At 44.7% G+C, this 19,693-nt stretch overlaps 1 protein-coding gene across 1 annotated transcript in view; it reads left to right on the top strand.

Annotated features, from left to right (window-relative positions):
* Positions 1-19,693, top strand: part of prdm16 (PR domain containing 16) — a gene marked incomplete at its 3' end in the record, with an annotated part of 165,691 nt that overhangs the window by 79,869 nt on the left and 66,129 nt on the right. The window contains exon 3 of the mRNA XM_084552916.1: positions 9,224-9,271. Within this exon, the coding sequence (XP_084409042.1) occupies positions 9,224-9,271 (48 nt within the window). The remainder of the gene's footprint in view (positions 1-9,223; positions 9,272-19,693) is intronic.

Raw genomic sequence — 19,693 nt, 5'->3', positions numbered from 1 at the left:
GGTCAACTGACTGGAAATTCATATTTCACCTGCATATTCAAGGTGGGTTTTGTCTCTGGCAAAAAGTATTTGGCAGTCTGACAAGCAGTGCTCGTGATGGAGTGCTCTGAACCGAGATGACGATTGATGTAACTGCCTTTAGTTTATATATCATTGGCGTGATTGAACTTTGGAATGACATGAGGTATCTGTCAGATATTAAAAATCTTCTTGGCAGTGTCTTGCACCACAAAGTCCACTGTTATGCACAGTTTTTTCCATTCAGTGCCTCAGGATACGCGGCAGCATCATATCATCGCTTTTGCAACATCGTTACCACACTTTCTTTTGAAGTCCGAGACCGTCCCTGAAATTATCATAGTCGGTGACACTTCAGCTCAGGGTTTGATGTCAAAAACATCAGACAATGGCCTTTGTACAAGGGAGTGGGATTGCTACATTATCTCCACTCAATTATATCTTCTCCGAGGAGTCCTCAAGGCCAAACTATACGGAGTGATGATAGGGACACCGAAGATGTAACTGTATCATTGTCAGGCGGTGGTGAAACAACGTGTCTCCCGACCTGTCTTTACCTCCCGTTGTCGGTTTAAACGCACCCAAAACACACCGACTTCAAGGCAGCTGAGAAAAGAGCACTGCGGTGAATCATGCGATTACAATGTTCTGGGACATTGTAGCCGTCTAATCAATTTCATTAGCTGCATAAATCATGACGGCTTGACGTTTATTGTGGAGGTGATGGGTTGGACTTGGAGACAGCTCTTCGGGTGATAAATGTTGCTATCTCTCGAGAACGAGGATAAACACAGAAAGACAGAGTACAGAAAGATGTGGAAAAAAATTATAGACAGGGAGCAAAAAAAAAAAGCTCCAAAGAGGTTGCCGTGGAGCGAAACAAATTAGAGTGAGCGAATCAATGAGCGCTGAACACAGGATGATTCATTTGCACAATGGGTTTAATCTATCATTTTTTAGTGTTTCCTTGGTGTTTCAGTATGTAACTACTCTTTAAACGTGTATTTCTAGTTTATTTATTTTCATGCGGATGGTCAATTTTGGTGATTTGCAGGACAGGATTATGTCGACATATAACCTAGCCATGATAGTTACCGCTGTGTCGTTCATTATTCACTCGCTTTAGCCTGAAAGACTGCAGAAGCTTTTCTAACAGTGTCTGGAATGCTATCTAATTGTTCTTGGTCTTAATAGCTGGTGGAATAACAGACTCTGAAAAGATCAAGTCATCATGATTTAGGGGCTATTACATGCATTTGGCAATCAAGTTAGTTGTCTTTTTATGTTTTTTTTCTTTGTAGCGACTCTATGCAAAAATCTCTGGCCGCCATAGTTAAAGAAGCCTTTTATAGGCAGTATCTCCAGACAGTATCTTTTGGCAGTAGCAGCCGGCCTAACTGCTCTGGTCTTTATATGTTTCCACCGTGTAAATAATCTGATCGGCCACCAAAAGAAATCACAGGGATAAACACCGCACCAGTTACAGTCCATTTGTTGTACACAAGTGCTTTTTGTGCTTTATCTGCACATCATACTAAAAATAATACACATGCTAATAGCGGCCATTAGAACTATTAAGCTGCCATTATTATTTTTGGTATTTATAACGTGTACGTGCTTCAGTCGGCGGTAATTGCATTTGAATTCATTATTAAAGGGGGGAAAAAGAGAAAAAGACTTGTTTGACTTAACCTGTTGGTGGCATTTGAGAATCCTGAATTAATCGTTTAAAGCAGAAACGCAATCTTTATTCCCACCGTTGAGCCGTTTCTGTAAAAGAAAGGACACGTTTAACAGTGTTTCTCAGTCTTTTCAGTTATATGTTGACTAAGAAGTATGTCGGTGCAGTAAAAGCAACTAAAACAAACTACCTATGATACAAAGAGTGACTTATGAACTTAGCTGCACATTCGCTCCACTCCATTCCCTCCTGTCCTACTGATGACCTTACATCTAAGCTCCGTGTCTTCCTTGTAAACACAGAGGCCATACCGGCGCAAAAAAACAGAGCGTTTAGAAGGTGAAGACAGGCTGAAGAGCACGGATGCTGATACTAGAGCGTCTAGAAGACGGACGACCTCAGGGAGGTGTTTGATTATTGATCTGCACGACTGTTACCGCTAATTACAGTGTGTACCGTCCGTGGCGTGTGTGCAATTTGTCACAGCTTGATGCACCAGATCGCCGCCATATTTCCAAAGTGCTCTGCTCTGCGCATAAACAAACACACACTCATACCCTTGAGCAGGAAATCCATGGTCAAGCCTTGTTTGTTTATCTGCTAGAGAAATCTCATCAGCGAGTCACTCGCCGTGATTTGGCCTCCTCAAGCATCGTCGTAATCATCGTGCGCAGGGCTTGACCCCGGTATCAACCCTCGAAAGCCCAAAAGAAAGCCCCTGCTTGTCCCGGGCACCAACCCATATATACATGCACTTAGCCTCCAAGTCACTGGAGACTTTTCACTTCTATGTTTGGGCCCGCGCCCAAGCTCCTTCTATATGTGTGTGATCCACAAAAATAGCGAAAAGCCACAGCATGGATTTTCAAGGGATCCCCCTTGAAAATCCATGCCGTGGCTTTCCGCTAACACACACAGCGCACGCAGATACTAACACAGAGACATAGACAAATGCACTCTGTCAAGGAAAAAACTTGACTAACCCTCTAAAATCGTCTCTTTTCCTCATTTCTTCACTTGCAGTGTCTAACATCTGTCCACGTACGGCCTTCGTGTTTGAGCCAACATATCCTTTCAGTGCGTATATTGGACGTATGAGAGAGAGAGGCGAAATGAAACGCTACCAAACCCCCATGTTTATGTTGAAATATGCAAACGGTGTAAATATTTAGCCAGACCCCGATAAACTATATGCAATTTACTCGCCAGTTGTCAGTCGCCACATGACAATATCTCAGTGGTTGCTGTCCAGAAAAGCCCCGATGTGATGAGAGATCCCCCCTCTCTGTGTTTCTGTGTCCTTTTCTACCTCCTAAAAGGAATTCCTGGTTTGAATTAGGCATTCATATTGGCACTACACAGAGGGGACAGACAGTGTGGTCTGGTATATGTTTCTAAATACACAAATTCAGTTTGCAAGGGGAAATGGAGATGTGAACCATATGACATTGCTGGGCTGAAAAGGCAATATCAGCTTTATGTAATGCGTAAATGTAAACATTCATATATGCATTGGCTGCGTAGGCATCTCGCTCAGCTGAAATGAAAAGTATCCATGGCATGACCTTTTATTCGATCTATATGCCCCCAAGTCAAGACCTTAAATCTTACTCCCATAACCTCTTGCTTACTAAGAGGCAATATGTGTCACGGGAAGAATAGGAGATCATTAGAAATAAAGCAATATTATTTTTCTTCCGGCTGCCACGTGTCAATAAACTGCAACCTTTATCAAAATGGAGAGGGAAGACGTGATATATCATTATCTGAAAGGCATGCTGCAGCGGCTGCCGATGCTGTGTAGGCAATCCTCTTAGGCCAAAAGGTAGGGTTATTTATTGGCCCTCAACCCTGCGGCTGTCACAGCATCTGCTAGCAGAAGATCTATTGGCGCGCCCTTATTCACTTATGATTATTACTGATCATCTGCCCAAATGGCTTATCAATAAAGCGGAGGCCAAGCAGATAATTTATCTGTATGGCTGTGTCGATATCAAGTTCAGAATCAGCGGCCTTAAAAGGATAAGGGGCCTTGGACGTTAGGTGATGGATGGTCGTACAAGGCTCCCATGAAAATATGACCCTTTTAATAAATTTGCAAAATCGTGCTCTCTTCCTCTCTCCCTCTACCTCCCTTTGCATTCCTCTCACTCTCTTTTTCGTGAAAGTGAGCTTCTTTCCCAAGGTTTGTGTGCTTAATAAGTGCAAACCTCAATTTGTAACATCGCCTCGCTCATAGAAATAACTTCAAACTCTGCAATTGTCAATGTATGAATGCAAATATTGAATCTGCTCCTTTGTGCTCAGGTGTATGACATCTAGACTGCATGTCTGCACAAGACCTGTGAATCATACAGGACACTGCAAAGATGAGACAATCCTGTCCGGGGTCAATGTAAACCCTGCCAGGATATTTCACTATGGCATTTTCTTCATAAATCACACAAAGACTCTCAGGACATACAGGGTCAAAGCTCGTTCTGTAAATACCAGCCGTTTGTATTTGACAAGTGGCCGTGACTTTCCAGAGTCGCGCAATTGTTCTGAGTGTTTGCCTTCCAAATCTAACCTTTGTGCACTAAGCTCTATCTCACCAACAGTTCTCAGTTCCGTCACTGGCCGCACCCTGACCCATCTGGATGTAGGGTTGGGTAACAGAGTTAGCTTTAGCGCTACGTGATAAGTGTCGAGCAGATTTGATCGCCCTCATTTCTTTCGCACAATGCATTCCTTTGGCATCAATTTCCCTCGCTTTTACCAATGAACTGTACAATTTTCCCACATTAGCCTTCAAATCCGAGTGTAGATAACTGTTCGTAATCAGTGATTATATTGTTATTATCTTTTGTATCGACTCAGACAGAAAGATCAGGAGTGAGGGAGTGAAAGTTTCCTATCAGCAGTGCCCTTGATGTTTGCCTTGGCCGAGCCACCTAAGGTCTTCCGCTTATTAAAGTCATCATATTCAATCTGATGGACGCCCAGCTTCCTGGTATTTAGCGGCACAAATTTCTACCCTGTTTCCTCTTCTCCTGCCTCAGTCTTCCCGCTTCCCTGCTTAAAGCTCTGCGAGCAAACCTCATTGTTGAGGCATGTTTTTAAGAAGTCATAGCCCTGGTCTTGTTTTGGGTCAACTGTCAAAGCCCCTATCTCCGGGAAGTCTCGAAATAGCCGCATTTTACACCCTTTTAAAGCACAAGCCAGTGAAAAGACTTGGAGCGACATGCAGGCACTATCTGACTTGATGCTAAAAAGCAGGCTGAATCAGACATATATCCTTAGTGAAGCGGTCTCTGCCAGGAATGTGTAAAAGGTTCGTTATCTGGGTTTCCAACAGATAGCGAGAGGAGGAAAAAAAAACACAGGAGACTTGTTATCCCCACTTCTTTTTCTTCCTTTTTTGGGGCAGTCGTGTCATTTCATTGATTGTGAAGTGCTCCAATCAGATTTGCCAGTATCAGGGAGTCACAGGAGTCGGATACATTTGTTGAGATCATGTTTGACATGATGGTTAGCTCCTTTTTTAAAGGCTCAAGCAATGAGAAACAGAACCTCCTCTCATTTTCTGTCTCTTTGTTTTTCTTCCCTGCTCTCTGACACAAATACACTTTCGCTGCAGTTTATTATTCAACACGACCCAAAGCGAAAGACCGCCGCTTCCTCTCCCATCTATACATCTAAAAGATCAATAACCCATCCAGCTTTGCCACCACAATGAAGAGTTGTCAACGTGCCAAGGAGCTGCAAAAGTTCCCAATAAATGCGTAGCAAAACTTTCAATTTGTGGCTTTCTTGGTGTGGCTCTTGCAGCCAATGGGTTGTCAGTCAGGGCCCTGGTTCAAAAAGCCCTGAGGTTTGTTTGCTGCTGGTTCTTTTTGGAAACTTGTGGCTTTGTGACATCCGCAGCCATCCACTGGGCCGTGTTGCAGTATTGCCTCATATTATCCAGGGTTGAGGAGAATTGTTTTTGGCAACAGAATGCTAACATTTTCCTACGGTACAAACCTCCAAGTGGGGCCCTCTTCTTCTCCTCACGCCTGTGGACGATGATGAGCAAGCTTTTTGAGGTTCTCCTCTCTTGTGATTGCTATGGTTACTTTCTCAGCCTTCTCATTGGTGCGTTTTGTGACTAGGGGTGTGGATCACCGTTTCACAGACAGACTCCTCATGCAAAAGCAGCACATGTGCGTGATCGGCCCACGGCAGAAAGCCCTCACGGGGGAATTTCTGCTGTTTTTTCGTATTAAATGAGCTCTGGAAATAAACTAGAGGGATTTCTCTCCGTCATGTGTTGCAGGCTGTGACATTCTTGTAATAACAATGAGGCAGTCCACTTGCTGAGTGTCTCTCCTCACGTCGTGTTTTCTTTTGTCCGCGTGGTCATCATGGCATGTCAATACGAATGGTGTTAAAGTGGTGTTGAAAAACCCCTGACTCTATCCAATAACAAAAGCTGTGCTATGAAACACTAATAACGACGGGGTTTTCCCTCCTGCCCTGGGTAAAAGAACACACCACAGACATGGTGAGATATACACACTCTCGCATACGCAAACACACGCACGCGCACGGTTACGTATATTCCTAATGAGAGTCTGGACAGCTCTTGGTGGAAGGATTCTGCAGGTGGCTGCACTTTCATCAAGCCACGGCTGGATTTGTTTATGTTTGAGGTCATACGGGCCAGAGAGAGAAGTTTGTGTGCCCAGACACACATTTATACACTCTTTCTAATTACCCTCACTTCAGTGTTTTCTCTTTTCCACAAGACATATTGACATGTCAGCATTCGGCAGGCTAGATACAGAACAAATGGACAATTTTACCTTTCTCTGTGTCGTGGAAAATCTATCCCTCTCGACATAGGCCAGTCTGTATTTGGACCTGTCTCACCAACCCGGAGTTAAAGTCACTTTGAGATGACGGTGACACGAGCAATAAATCATCGCTGCGCTAGTCAGTGGCCAATCACATTTTCCTTCCCTAATTAATAGCTTATTTATTTGTTTGGCTGGCTCCTGCTGCACGGCTAGAGCACTGCTTGTGTGTGTTTGTCTGGAATGTGTGTCAGCGTATACCCGTGAGTCTGTGTGCGCGGACAGTACGTAAGTGTTGAAAGAGCATCCCCACCTGCCTTTGTGTTAAAGTCATTGTCATCATTGCACAAGTAGTTGCTTTTCACCACTGATAACTCTGTTTGCCAACAAACTTTTATTCGTGTATTTTAGTAAAAAGCAACAAATTTGGGTCACTTTTCAACACGCAAACAATCCAGATTCCAAATGCATCGAGTTCAAAAGCAGGAAGCTTTACAATTAGTGCATTTCTGACGATGAGCTCCGTTTTTTCTGGATGCAAAACTGAGGTTTGGACGATGGAGCGCCCACACAGCCCCGACCCCCCACCTAAAGCTGAAAGACATTAAGGCATCAGTAAAAACCACTCGTGTCTGCATGCATGTCTTCTGGAGTTTTAGGTTACTCTTGCACAATTTGATACACACACATATTTACACTTGGCATGTAGCTGCACAGAGCAGAGGGAAAGTCCAGAAACTGTCCTACAGTTGCAGAACGCCTGGTAGCATTTTAGGTGACCCAGCCAAGCTGTTGGTTTTGTAAACTGTTGCAGCTGGTTCGGTGCATTACAAGAAACGGGAAGGCCTCCCCGCCCCACCCCTCTCCCCTCCGCAACCCCAACCTCTCTTTCCTAAACACTCGCTCTATTTCTCTGTCAATTGTGTTTCCATGTTTAAGCTACACAAGCACTATTATTATTATTCTTTTTACTTCTAGAGCAGATATATTAACCCGATCTATCTTCCCCCCTAGTAATTGTCATGCTGAAATCCATTTAATAAACAGTTCTTGCATTAAAGGATTATACAGTGTATTCCGCAAAATAAATAAAACTCTGACAACAGCTAAACAGCAAATTCAAACAAATGTGCGGAGAAATTAAAGGGCCTTGCACGCTTTAGATTACTTTTAACTCTTTGCTTACAGTGTTTTGCCATATGCACCTGTAAGTATGAGCCTATGAGCACAGAAATATTGAAACTTTCAAAAACAAAACCACTCTATTTGGCACGTTTTTTAAAAAACAAAAAACAGACAACCTCCAGTCACGAGCTGATTCATGTTCGCCGCTGCTTTGTCTGAGGCTGATTTCAGGAACAGGATGCGTCTGTAAAGGTTTAGATGATGTGTACAGTAAGTAGGTTGAGAACACTGTCGTAAGTGTCTGCGGTGTAATTACAACCATTTGGTGAGGCTTAGAAACACATCCTTTGACAGCTTAATGTAGGAAACCATTGTAGGCCCGCGCGCACATGGCCCATCTGGTTCACTGTGAAGTTATGGCGGAGAAAGAAGAGGGGTAAACTTCTGTGTGCTACTATGTTTTTAGATAACTGTTTTCTGTTCTGTTCAGGGAAAAAAAAAAAAAAAAAAAAGTGTGAGTGGGTACAACCTACTCATACACACATGCGCTCATAATCACTTCCTGTGAAGTGAGGCCTTGTAGAGAAAGGTGAATAAAAGAAGCTGCTGTGTGCCAGGATCCAAAGAATAGCCCCACAGTCTCCATGGGAGATTCCAAAGCAGATAAATGTCTCTTTCCCAATCATGGTGGGCCACATTGGTTAAGGAAATACAAACTTTAATATGTCAGCTCTAATATAAAGGCGGCCAGTCTTGCCTCAACCCACCAACAGCACACCCACTGTTAAAGGGCAGATAGATAGGATAGGGAGCAGGAAAAGGAAGGCTCAGATATGCTGAGAGTCTGTGCTTCGGGGAGTATTATAGGCCTAATTTCATCTTAACTCGGTAAAGTGCTACGCTGATCCCCCCACCCCGCCCTAACCTGCTCTGAAAACAGTCTGCATCACTCCCGCGATACTCACTTGCCATCAATGGGCTTCAGAGCGGGAGAGAAAGAAACAGACGGACGAGGAGAGACTCTGTGTGAAACGCCCTCTCATTGCTGCGGCGCTGCCCCATCTCTTCATCATTCCCCCACTTCCTTCATTTCCTCTGGCAGACACTGGGAGCATTCTACCACCCATCTGCCCCCAGTAAATATTGCTTGAAGGCTTAATTATACACACACTCGCTGCCACACATACACACACACACGCGGCCGCGGTGAAATTTCCTGCAACGCTGAAGCAGAGAATTAACGTCAAATGGGGGGCATTCATTCATCAAGAATGTGTGTAGTGTTATGTTTGCTTCTGTGTGTGTTTTGGTGACCTCTCAGTCCATTATTATATCCCTCCGGTCACATTTGTAGCCCAGAGGCTCTGTGCGATGAACTGTGGACACCCCGTGCGTTTGTCTTCGAGCAAACCGAAGGCCTTTGAAGAGCCGGAATCAATATTTCCTTTTAATGCTTTTATAAATAAATTCTTCTCAATCAAAGTCAAATGCTGCTTAATCTGCTATATCCCCTCATCATTTGGCACCATTAAGCATGTGAAAAAAAAAACCTACATACGTGTCTTTGCTTTTTTCTCAGCAGATGATGAACGACCACGAAGATGACTCTCCTGACAGCTGCATCAAAAAGGTAGGAGGATGGTTTTTCTTTATACTTCTTTGCAAATCTTGCCTTTTTCTCTTACACAACGACTATGTTGATGCTTTAACCTACACATCAAAGGTATCAGAGTGCTGGTTAGGGTGACGTAGTAGAGTTGGACTTGATGAAATCATAAAAATAGCCCCCTGTGTTTCTATCTATCTGTCTTGAATCATTCTGGGCTGCATCTTCCAAACATCTCCAATATTTACCCGCATTTGGGTACCAAATCTTCGGCCTCTGTGTATAGAGTGTATATTTTCATGCACGCACCTCCAGTTGCAGATTTGTTTAGGACTACATACACTTTCAGTTCATTTTTTTACGTGGTAAAGAACAGCAACTGTAAAAATCCCTCTGCAGGCTTTGATTTTTGCACAGTAGAGCATATCTGTGATTTAAATCATACATTATTTATTATGTCTGTTAGCAACTAATAAGCTCTACGTATGAAACACGACTGTGACCCACAATCTAAACCCCTCGCCTCACTCAAGCGACAAAAGACACTGACGCGCACGCAAACTCTGTGGCTCTGACACGTCTCATTGTCCAGTCACTGACCACTTTATGAGGTGATAAATTTATTGAGTCGACTGGGCAGTTTGCTTTTACGGCCAGTGTCACCGGGTCAAGACGGAACGGCACGAGGGTTCATGTCCATCTAATGGTCCGTGAAAGAACAATGGACGCGGCAGAGGAGGCACTCTCTCTGAGAATTACTGAAGCCGTGCAGGCACAGCTCCAACCCAAGCCAGTGACACAAGCTGAAATCAATGGTTGAAAATGGAGGAGCTGTGAGTTGAGCGATATATGTTTAGCAAATACAGCAAAATCCACCACTGACATTGTTGGTTTTTGGTTTGTTTTTTTCACGAAAAAAGATGGATTGAAAAAAAAAAAAATCAGCACGAGTGCAATCAGTAGCATTTATTTATTACTGGTGTTTATTATGTAACGTGACTGACGTACCGGTTGTGAACTCCAAACTGAGAGGTTAGACTTTGGACTTATCTGACATGACAGGACGGTAAAAACATCAGTAGCAGAACTAATGGCAGACTACTTTTCAATACAAAGTCCAGCGCCCTAATAAAAGCAGCATGTGAGAGGAGAGAATGTGGGTACTCCGCAGAAACGCCTCGCGAGCGAACTTAACTAGATGTATTTCACTTAAAATCTCTTTTGCCGTAATTTGGAATTATGGCCAATTTGGGTCCTAGAAAAACAGAATCACTTAAATTTCCTCATTTGCATTTCAGGTCAAGGGTCTTATTGCGGCACCTTCTATAAACAGGCAGGCAGGCATGTAAATCACAGACTGCCCGGTTGATTTGAAATCCTACATTAGTCAATGAGCTTATTTTAAGAGTTGACCGCAGGTGGTTTGGGCTGTTCCGTGTTCCCCACATGTTCGTACAATGTGGAAAAACCTACTTGGTTTTATAAACTACCTAACCACCTTCCACATAAGAGTGGCCCATGCACTACATTCTGCACGCTCTTATACACACACACGCACACGAGTGCGCGGAGTAGGCGTGCACGCACACATGCACCAATGAGAGCATGAAGTTATAGCTCACACAAATGACAGAACGCAGACACACATGCAGAATTCCTACCTACAGTACTTAAAATCCAAACACACATGCACACGCACGAAAAATAAAAAACACACACACACACCGGCCACATCTCATTATGCAGAGTGTGAGTTGCGGTGGGCCCTCGTCGGGGCGGTGGCAGACCGCATGCCTGTTATGAATATGAATGAAATTATGCATGAGCCATTCCTTGTGACATGACTCATTCATCCACATGCGGTCGCACACAAACATGGGGCGCACGGGCAAAAACACCGACTACTCCCGCCTGCGCCGTGTCATTACCATCGCTATGCTTGATTAAGGCAGAATGTTAATTGAGGTGAGGCCTGTGAATAAACTAGTTCATTGCTCGAAAGGTGTGTTTGCATGACTGCGTGTTAGCGGCCCTCGTTTGTTGCGAACCGCTTTGCGTTGCAGTAAACAGGACTGGTGTTGTGTTTCTCTGTGTGTTGCGTGTGTTTCACGGCGAGATGCACGTCTACACGCCGCTGCAGGATGCGTCAGTGAGAGGTGGGAACTATATTTTAGCCGCTGCACTCACAGAATATAGAGATACAAAATGGATGAATGAGATGACAAACGTACATATTATTCTAAAATCTTTTTATAGAGCACCAACTGAAACACATTGCGGGAGGTTAAGGTGAACAAAGTAAGATTAGAACTATTCCACACATTTTTAAACACTTCTTTTTAAAAGAAATGCAATAAAACAAATGAAATTAGGATGTTTTAGTAAGCGATTTCTCAGTAAACTCACATTAATCATGAAAAGACATTTACCATTTCTTCTTATTCGACACATTTGAACTTCTGAACGGAGTGTAAATGCGACATTAGAGTCCAGGAAAAGGCAGCGTATAAAAGCAAAGCAAACATATTATTGTAGCTTCTCCGGTCCACTTACTGAAAGCTGCACAGAGCTGCTTTAACAGCTCTACTTGTGTATATATATGTGTGTGTGTGTGTGTGTGAAGTTTAAGGCCTTGGGTTCATATCCATGAGCCACTCTGGCTTACGCACATGCAACATAAAGTCGCGCGCATCCTCACACCACACGCGCCCAGACGGAAAATGAAAAGATCTGTTATCTGTATCCCTCCTCTTCTTACCTCCTCCTCCTTCTTCTGCCGCTCATTTCATCCCTCTCTCTTTCTCGGCGGAGACAGGACGGTGTTGTTGCAGCTATAGATCGCTATCGCGTGGATATTGGCGATAGCGATCAGGGATTGTTTGCTCTGGTTCGGGTTCGGCCGCACAAAACAGGACTATCTGTCTGTCTGTTTAGCTGTCTAGGCCCCGCTTATGTGTGTTCCCCATTCACACACCGCACTTACATTTATGTGTGTGTGTGTGTGTGAGGGAGTTAATAGGGTGTCGGACAACTTGTGTTTCTTTTTGGATTCCTTGGATTTAAAAGTGATGGCTGGATATAGAGCAGGGGGAAAGAAGACAGTCTGTGTGTGTGTGTGTCGGGGTGTGTGTGTGTCTGTGTGTTAATCCTCATCTTCAGACGAGCGCTGCTGTCCATGCCGACGTGTGTAAACACTCCAGCAGATCAGATTGCAGATAATGACTTCCAGATAGACACCCTCCATTCAACCAGCAGAGAAAATCAATGAGCACTGATTGCTTTTTTCCCAAGACGATCATCTCCCCCCCTCCGAAGGCTACTATCTATCTCTCTCTCTTTTCCTATCTCTCTATCTCTCTGTCCATCTCTCTCTCTCTCCGGTTCCCATTCATTCACCTCTCAATACCGAGGAGATTGAATCAATTCACGCTGCTTTTCAGCGGGGGATTTGCTGCGAAAAGGCACAGAGGAATATCTCTTTAAGACGATCGAGTCTCTTTCGCTCCGACTGCTTCGCTCTTCCTCTCCTATTTGTCGGACCGAGGGCGGACATGCTTGCTCAGTGCGTTCCTTGAAGCTTGAAGTGGCACACGTCTTCATAATAAGCCTGACAGCGACAGTCTTTTGTGTGCGTTTGTGCTTGAGCTCTTCATCTGCGTCAAAGTTTCAGTAAATGTGCGTTTTAAATGTGGCATTAGCTGTAAATGGGAATATGACAGGGGGTTGATATGAACTCTGACCTATAAGTAGGGTTTTCTCACTCCATGTTGAAAGACCGGGGAGCCAAATGGGGGTCAGCTGCAGTTGTGACTCTCTGGGTGTGTATGTGCAGGCGCTGAGTACCTTTTATTTTTTTTTTTTGCTCCCTCTATATCAAGCTGGGGAATTGAGTCTCTAAATACACAAGCTAAATGGCCCTAAATGTATGAGGGCTATTATGTGGACAGAGGGAGGCTCATGGGTCACAGAAGTGATCCAGTGCTCCGGGCCATAGTTTACCCTCTGCCAACAGCACCACACTCCCCCATCTCCCCCTCCTCACCCCCCACACCCCCCCTGCTTAAATAGGCTCATGATTGATTGATAATTATGATAATTTGTTTGAAATGATTATCTGGATATTATAATCACTGCCACCCCGGTGTGCCACGGGGGCAAGTCATTTTTCATAATGCTGAACGTCACAAATACCCCCTGGCTCTCTGCATGTGTGTGTGTGTGTGTCACACAAGCGCCACACATAGACACAAAGCGTAGTGCAGGCCTAAAAGTGGATCATACAAAAATACCTCTCTTACATTTGAATTCCAGTCATAGGAGATTCTGTATGTGTGTGAATTAATAGGTGGATGGTGCACTGAAATGAGCAACCATACAGTTAATCCACAACAATTTTGGAACATGAATCAAGCAAAAATGCCAAAGACTAACTGTTGTCAGTTCCTTTAATGTACAGTTTTTGATTAAATGGGATATTGGGAGAGTTTGAAATGTTGATTGGGAAACACAAGCAGTTTGGAATATAGATAGATGGATGGATGGATGATCAGGAAGTTCCCAAACATCTTCATCGTCATTCTCAGACAGTGAGCAAACACACCGTAGCCCCAATCATCCCGTCTTCTCTGTCATCCGAAGGAAAAGAAGGGGAGGTGTGTGTAAGAGTGTGTGTGTGTTGGGTATTGGGGGTTTGATGAGGGGGATTGGGGCTGCAGGAATAATATTTGCGGTTTTTGCTTCGCCCCGAGATGACATAATGATGATATGGGTCTCTTTCTTCTGCTGGGCAGGGTTACGTTTTAATGGGCCCTGAGTGACATGTTTTCATTTGGCTCCGTAACCTGCCCCCCCCTGCCACCACCACCCTCATCCCCTTCCCCCATTCAAAATATACACCACCAAATGCTGCGCTGTGTCAGGTCCGATCCGATGACCAGAAAGAAGTGGCCTGAGTCCGTAGGCCGTCAACACCAGAGCTTCCGCCTAGTGGGATCCCATGGTTTGGTCCCATGGTTTGGTCCCAAGGTTTGGTCCCAAGGTGTGGTCACATGGTGTGGTCCCATGCAGGAAGATACTGAAGTGGTTAGAGTATTATATGTTGGGGAATGTTTAGATTTCACTCTGGATAGTCTTTCAACACCATTGTGTCTCCTGAACTCTTTGTAGTTTGCTCCTTTGCAAAGGATGGATGGATTGAGACAAATGTATCTATCCGGTGGCATAATTCACTTTTCTGTTGTTGAGGAGAATGTCGTCACACTGCATACATGCCACCTGGGTCATGTTATTGATCATTTATTGCTCATAAATCAGTCAAGCTGCAGGAGTAGGTTCAGAACTTTCTACTAAATATATGCTCTTCTACTTTCAATCTTGCAAGCAATGAGTATTTAACACTGAAAAGATAAGTTTTTTGGTGAAGCACTCCTTTATAGTGTCTGCGACCATTAAAAGAATCGTACGTCCGGAATTTGTTAGCCAATCGTGTAGATTTATGGACGGTCACATGGTCCAGACAAAGTCAGGGTTGTTGGAGAGGAGGTGGGGAGTAGGAGGAGAGGTGAAGACAGAAAGAAATGGTCTTTCTCTTTCTCTGTCTGTCTTGTCTGTGGGAACTGTCCCAACTATGGTTACTGCAGAATGCTGTCATTATGTCTTGTGAGGAGCATTCACTCAAAGGCCACTGCTGTGTGTGGCTGCGTTCATGTATGTGTGTGCGCTCTCTCTCTCTCTCTCTCGAGTGCCACTTTTAACTTGCGCTGGCACTTTTAACTTGTGTGTGTGTGTGTGTGTGTTTGTGTGTGGGCCCTGACTGACGCATCTCTGTTGTTATCGTCGATCAAAAACCAGCGTCACATTGGAGTGAAGCGCTGGGAGAGGAATTCAAGTGGGAACGAAAGAAAGAAAGAGTGGAACAGATAGAGAGAGACAGAGCGAGGGGGCGGAGGAGAAGCACGAGGTGATCGGAGGCACTTTCACATCAGCTGGCTCCCTGACCCCTGTCTCTCTCTCTCTATCCCTCTCTTTCTTTCCTTCTGCCTTTCACTCTCTCTATCCTTCTCTCGTTCCCTCTCGCCGTCTTTGTCTCTTCATAATCTCTCTCCCAGTGGCCATTCCCACCACATTCTCCGGGGTCACCCAACAAAAGAAGGAGGGCCATAGTCTTGACAGTTGCGGGGGCTGTCATATGAGTTTCCTCACACATGTGCACACACATTCACTCTCACACATTTGTTTTCGCTATCTGTGTGGGGACATTCTGTTGTGTCCTGATTACGACCGTCTCAAAGACAAGTCTAAAGAAATAAATCTCCCCTGTGAAACTCTTGAACTTCAGGGTTCATTTTGCTCAGCGACATACTTTTGTTGTTCCATGTAATAATATCTTATCTTATAAATGACCTACACTCGCTTGCCACTTCATTAGGTACACTAACGGAAACAGATGTATTCTAATATTGCAGCCCTGCGCTAAATTCCCCTTCATGACTGTTATAACAAATTAAACGCAAAACTATGACCTCCACAATAAAAACACAGTCAAATCAACAGCTCTCGCAGTTATTTGAAACTAATGCTGAAAACCATAACCTTCATGAAGATGAGATTTAGTGCAGGACTGTATATTAACTTTGCACAAGTGGCTGCACGCATTTATTTATTGTGAAAACTATCTCATCAATGAAATCCATTGTAAAGACCCAATACAATTCAGTCACGCCCGGCACCTTTACAGATCTACAATCAGCAGTGTGTAAAAGGCAACTTTTCAACACCTCGGCCTTCCCGGAGTCCGTTTCAATGCCATGTCAAAAGATGGAATGGTTCTTTAATGGTCACGGTTCCCCAAACTTAATCCTAATACCCAAGTTCTGGTGTTTCCCGAAAGCCAAAAGAAAGCCTCATATTATTTTAACGAGATGGATAAACAGGCGTTTGAGAATTAACATCTGAGGATATTCTGAGAAATATGAAGCAGCCGTCAACAGGACGTCGCTTCGGCTTTTCGTTCGCTCGTAAAATATGCTCACTTTGGAGGATTCTCTTCACCGTCGAGTGCTTAAAAATAGCCGTATACACACACACACACACGAGCGCACAGACACGCTCGGCCTTGTCTGTCAAGAAAGCGGCGAGTCCATTAAGGCAGACAGGGTGAATGCAGAGGGCCGGCTGGTCAAGCATTGGCGATAATAACACGGCGATCCACATGCCGTTGCCAAGGATACGTGGAAGCCGGGGGGGAGTTAAGAGTTGTGTGGTCCCGCCCGTCAAGAGTATTTTCACGTGTCAGGAGAGGGAGATAAAGGTTCATCTGCGCGCGAGAGGAGAAGGGAAGAGAGCGTTTGGTACTTCGCATCGTAAGGGGGAGAGTTTCTGTTGTATGTGGACGCGCTACATCTTCAAACACTTTTACAACTCGTAATATCTCACATATCACCTTAGCATTTTGCGCTTTACAGATTGATACACACATCATTTCCAAGGAAGCTTTTTCCCCCCACCACATGTGAGTTTGTGTATCTTTCCTGTACCTTTTTCCCTTTGTTATTATTGTTCACAACACTTCATTAACTAGCCCCACAAAGGAGAAAGACTAAAAAAACTTGCCAAAGAAACGGAGATGGCGTCAGGGATGGAGAGGTGTTGACACGCCGTGTCTATAGATAGGCAGGCATGAAAGGAGTTAAAGGAAGAGAGTGAACGTCAGTAAAGATGGAAACGATCAGAGGGCAAGAGACAGCCGGAGGCAGGGGGACGGGGGGGCATGACAGGGAGGAATGCCAGAATGCCCAAGAGAGGCAAGAACTGCCAGGCCAGTCACAGACACAGCCCGTCTGGGGAAGAGAGACAGAGAGTGTGGGGAGGCGGGGGGGAGGAGGAGGAGGAGGAGAGGCCGGCCCCCGTCAACATAGGGTCATGTGAAAAAGGATCCGTCTTTCTACACCCACCTTCCCATCCGTCCGTCCATCCATCCATCTCCGTGCCCACACGTCATTTTGAATATTTTTCGACGGGCAGAACTTTTAGAGATTCAGCAGAAAAAAAAAGTAAAAGGCGCGATTGAACTTGGGGGTGAGGGAACGGCGTACGAAAGTGAGGGATGAGGAGATGGCGGGAGACAGTGGGAGTGTGTCTGGGCATAACAGGTCTTAGGGGAGCTTTTAGCCACATAGTGGTAAGTGAAGCGTGCCGTGTGTTGGGGCTGATCTGGTTAACTGTCTTCATGCTTCGACTGAGAGTCCCAGACGCACGTTACACACACACACACACACACACACACACACACACACACACACACACACACACACACACACTGTAATACTAATGTATGTACATCTGTGTTTTAGTGTGTGTGTGATGGGTGCCACAGATGGGCAAGAAACCACACTTTTTTTTTTATTATTTCCTTTCTATTGTGGCTAAAAAGTTCCAAAATTCAGCTGTTTTTGCTGAAGCTATGAAGATCTTTTTGAAACTGAGCTTTTGAAACTTGACAGATGGGGGGAAAAGCAAAAGGCCCAGAAAGAGTCACTGTTGATCTTAATGAATAAACAAGAAAACTGACAGAATAAGGAGAAAAAAAAAACCCTGCAGAGATGTGACATAAAATTTTAGTCAAAGATGCATGTATGTATCATCTGAAATGTAAATTGAGCTCATCAGCTCATCGCTTCAGTTTCAAGTTCATTTCCTGAACGATCTAGTCACAGCTGCCCAGTGCACCTGCTCGGAAACAATGGCAGACAGATAGCAGGTGAGACGAGAGAGTTATTTTCCTCAGACGTTCTTGGAGAACTTGCACATGCTATGCACAGGGACAAAAAGAACTGACCGAAATCTTTCATTGTTCCTGGTTTGCGGATTTTTACTTCCTGTTTACAATGCAGAGATAGGAGTAGTTCATAAACCTTTATTTAGAATGCACTAGAAGGCAGTGCGTGGCTCCTCAAACAGCATTTTATACCTTTGTTTGTCCCACCGTCGATGGTATCTGTACCTGTTGCTGCAAATTAGGATAATCCACCCTCAAACACATTCTGAACATGAAGGTTTCTGTCCTTTCTATCCCTACTTTATCCTTTATCCTCACTTCCTTCCCTCTCCCCCCTTTCTTCATCCCTCAATCCTTCCCTCCAATCTCGGCTGAACAGTATGGTCTTTGACTGAGTCTTAATCTTCATTACAGGGCATTAGTCCGCTGGGGAGGCCCTGTCTCGTCTCCCCACAGCGCAGCCTGGCACTGTCCCACAAGGGACGTCCTGCCACGGCACAGCACAGACACCCTGCCAACCCCTCTTGCCTCCCACCGGCTTCACCTTGGTCGCCCCTTCGCTCAAATGAACTGTTAAATAAACGGCAGGCCTTAATCCACATGAAGGAGTAGAGAGGGAGGGGGTGGGTGGAGGGGGGGGGTTGGATGGCAAGGCTGGTTGGGAGAAACAATGGAGTCGGCCCTGGACGCCTCCATTTAAAGCAACCATCAATCATACTCACCATGAGATTTCACTTGCTTTCTTTTTTCTTTTTTTTTTGTGTGTGTGACGCAGATTTTATCATTAACGACTAAATCTCAGGGAATCGGAGCGACAGTAATCTGAGGCATGTGGCTCGGCGTTCATGCGCAGACCGCGAGCACGGCCTAGTGATGTGTCTGTGTTTTTGTAAGTGTGTGTTGTCTTAAGAGGAAAGGGGCATTCGGACTGCAGAGCATTTCTGATCGGTACGAAATGTCCCCCTTCCCCGAGCAAACATAATCCACGCAGCTGTATCGGTCACAAGTGTGTCAGCCCTTTCCCTGCGCTTACTAACAAGGACAGTTATTTATGCGAATTAGATAATTAAAGAGGATGGCTAATTGAGTAAACAAGCATCGGGGCCGTCACCCCTAATTAAGTGATTACAAGGAAGAGCACACTCAGCCGGCGCAGCGCTAATTAACGCAAACACAAACACACAGACACGTGTGAGGACATGGAGAATTATCTGTTAGAGAAACAATGATTAGGCCGAGTGGGGGATCCCAGGAGAGGCCTGCACACACACACACACACAAATAGAGCATCATCCCGAGAGAGAGAGGGGTTTTCTGTGTCTTAATTCATAGTGGATAATCCTTTTATTCAGCTAACAACACTGAAGCTGATGGGGAAAAGTTCACTGCTGTCACAGAGCATGACCAGCACACTGCCGATATGAGCTCTTGTAGACAGTGCCCGGGCGCAGAGGGGTGAAAAGGGGGGATTTAAGACGACAATGTTGGGGAAAAGGCTCAATTTAAATGCAATTACGCCTCCTTTCTTTTTTGATTATTGTCTCAAGCAATGGACTCTCGTAGGCAAAAAGAAAATCGCAATGCCCAAATGTAATAATTCAATCAAAGCCTTGTATATATTTACATATTTTGTCTTCAGTCCGCTGTGTTAATACCCGAACCCCATTTTG

The sequence above is a fragment of the Chelon labrosus genome (assembly GCF_963514085.1).
Source record: "Chelon labrosus genome assembly, chromosome: 10".
In the NCBI taxonomy this organism is placed as follows: domain Eukaryota; kingdom Metazoa; phylum Chordata; class Actinopteri; order Mugiliformes; family Mugilidae; genus Chelon; species Chelon labrosus.
The sequence above is the reverse complement of the archived record's forward strand: the minus strand, read 5'-3'. Positions and strand labels throughout refer to the sequence as shown.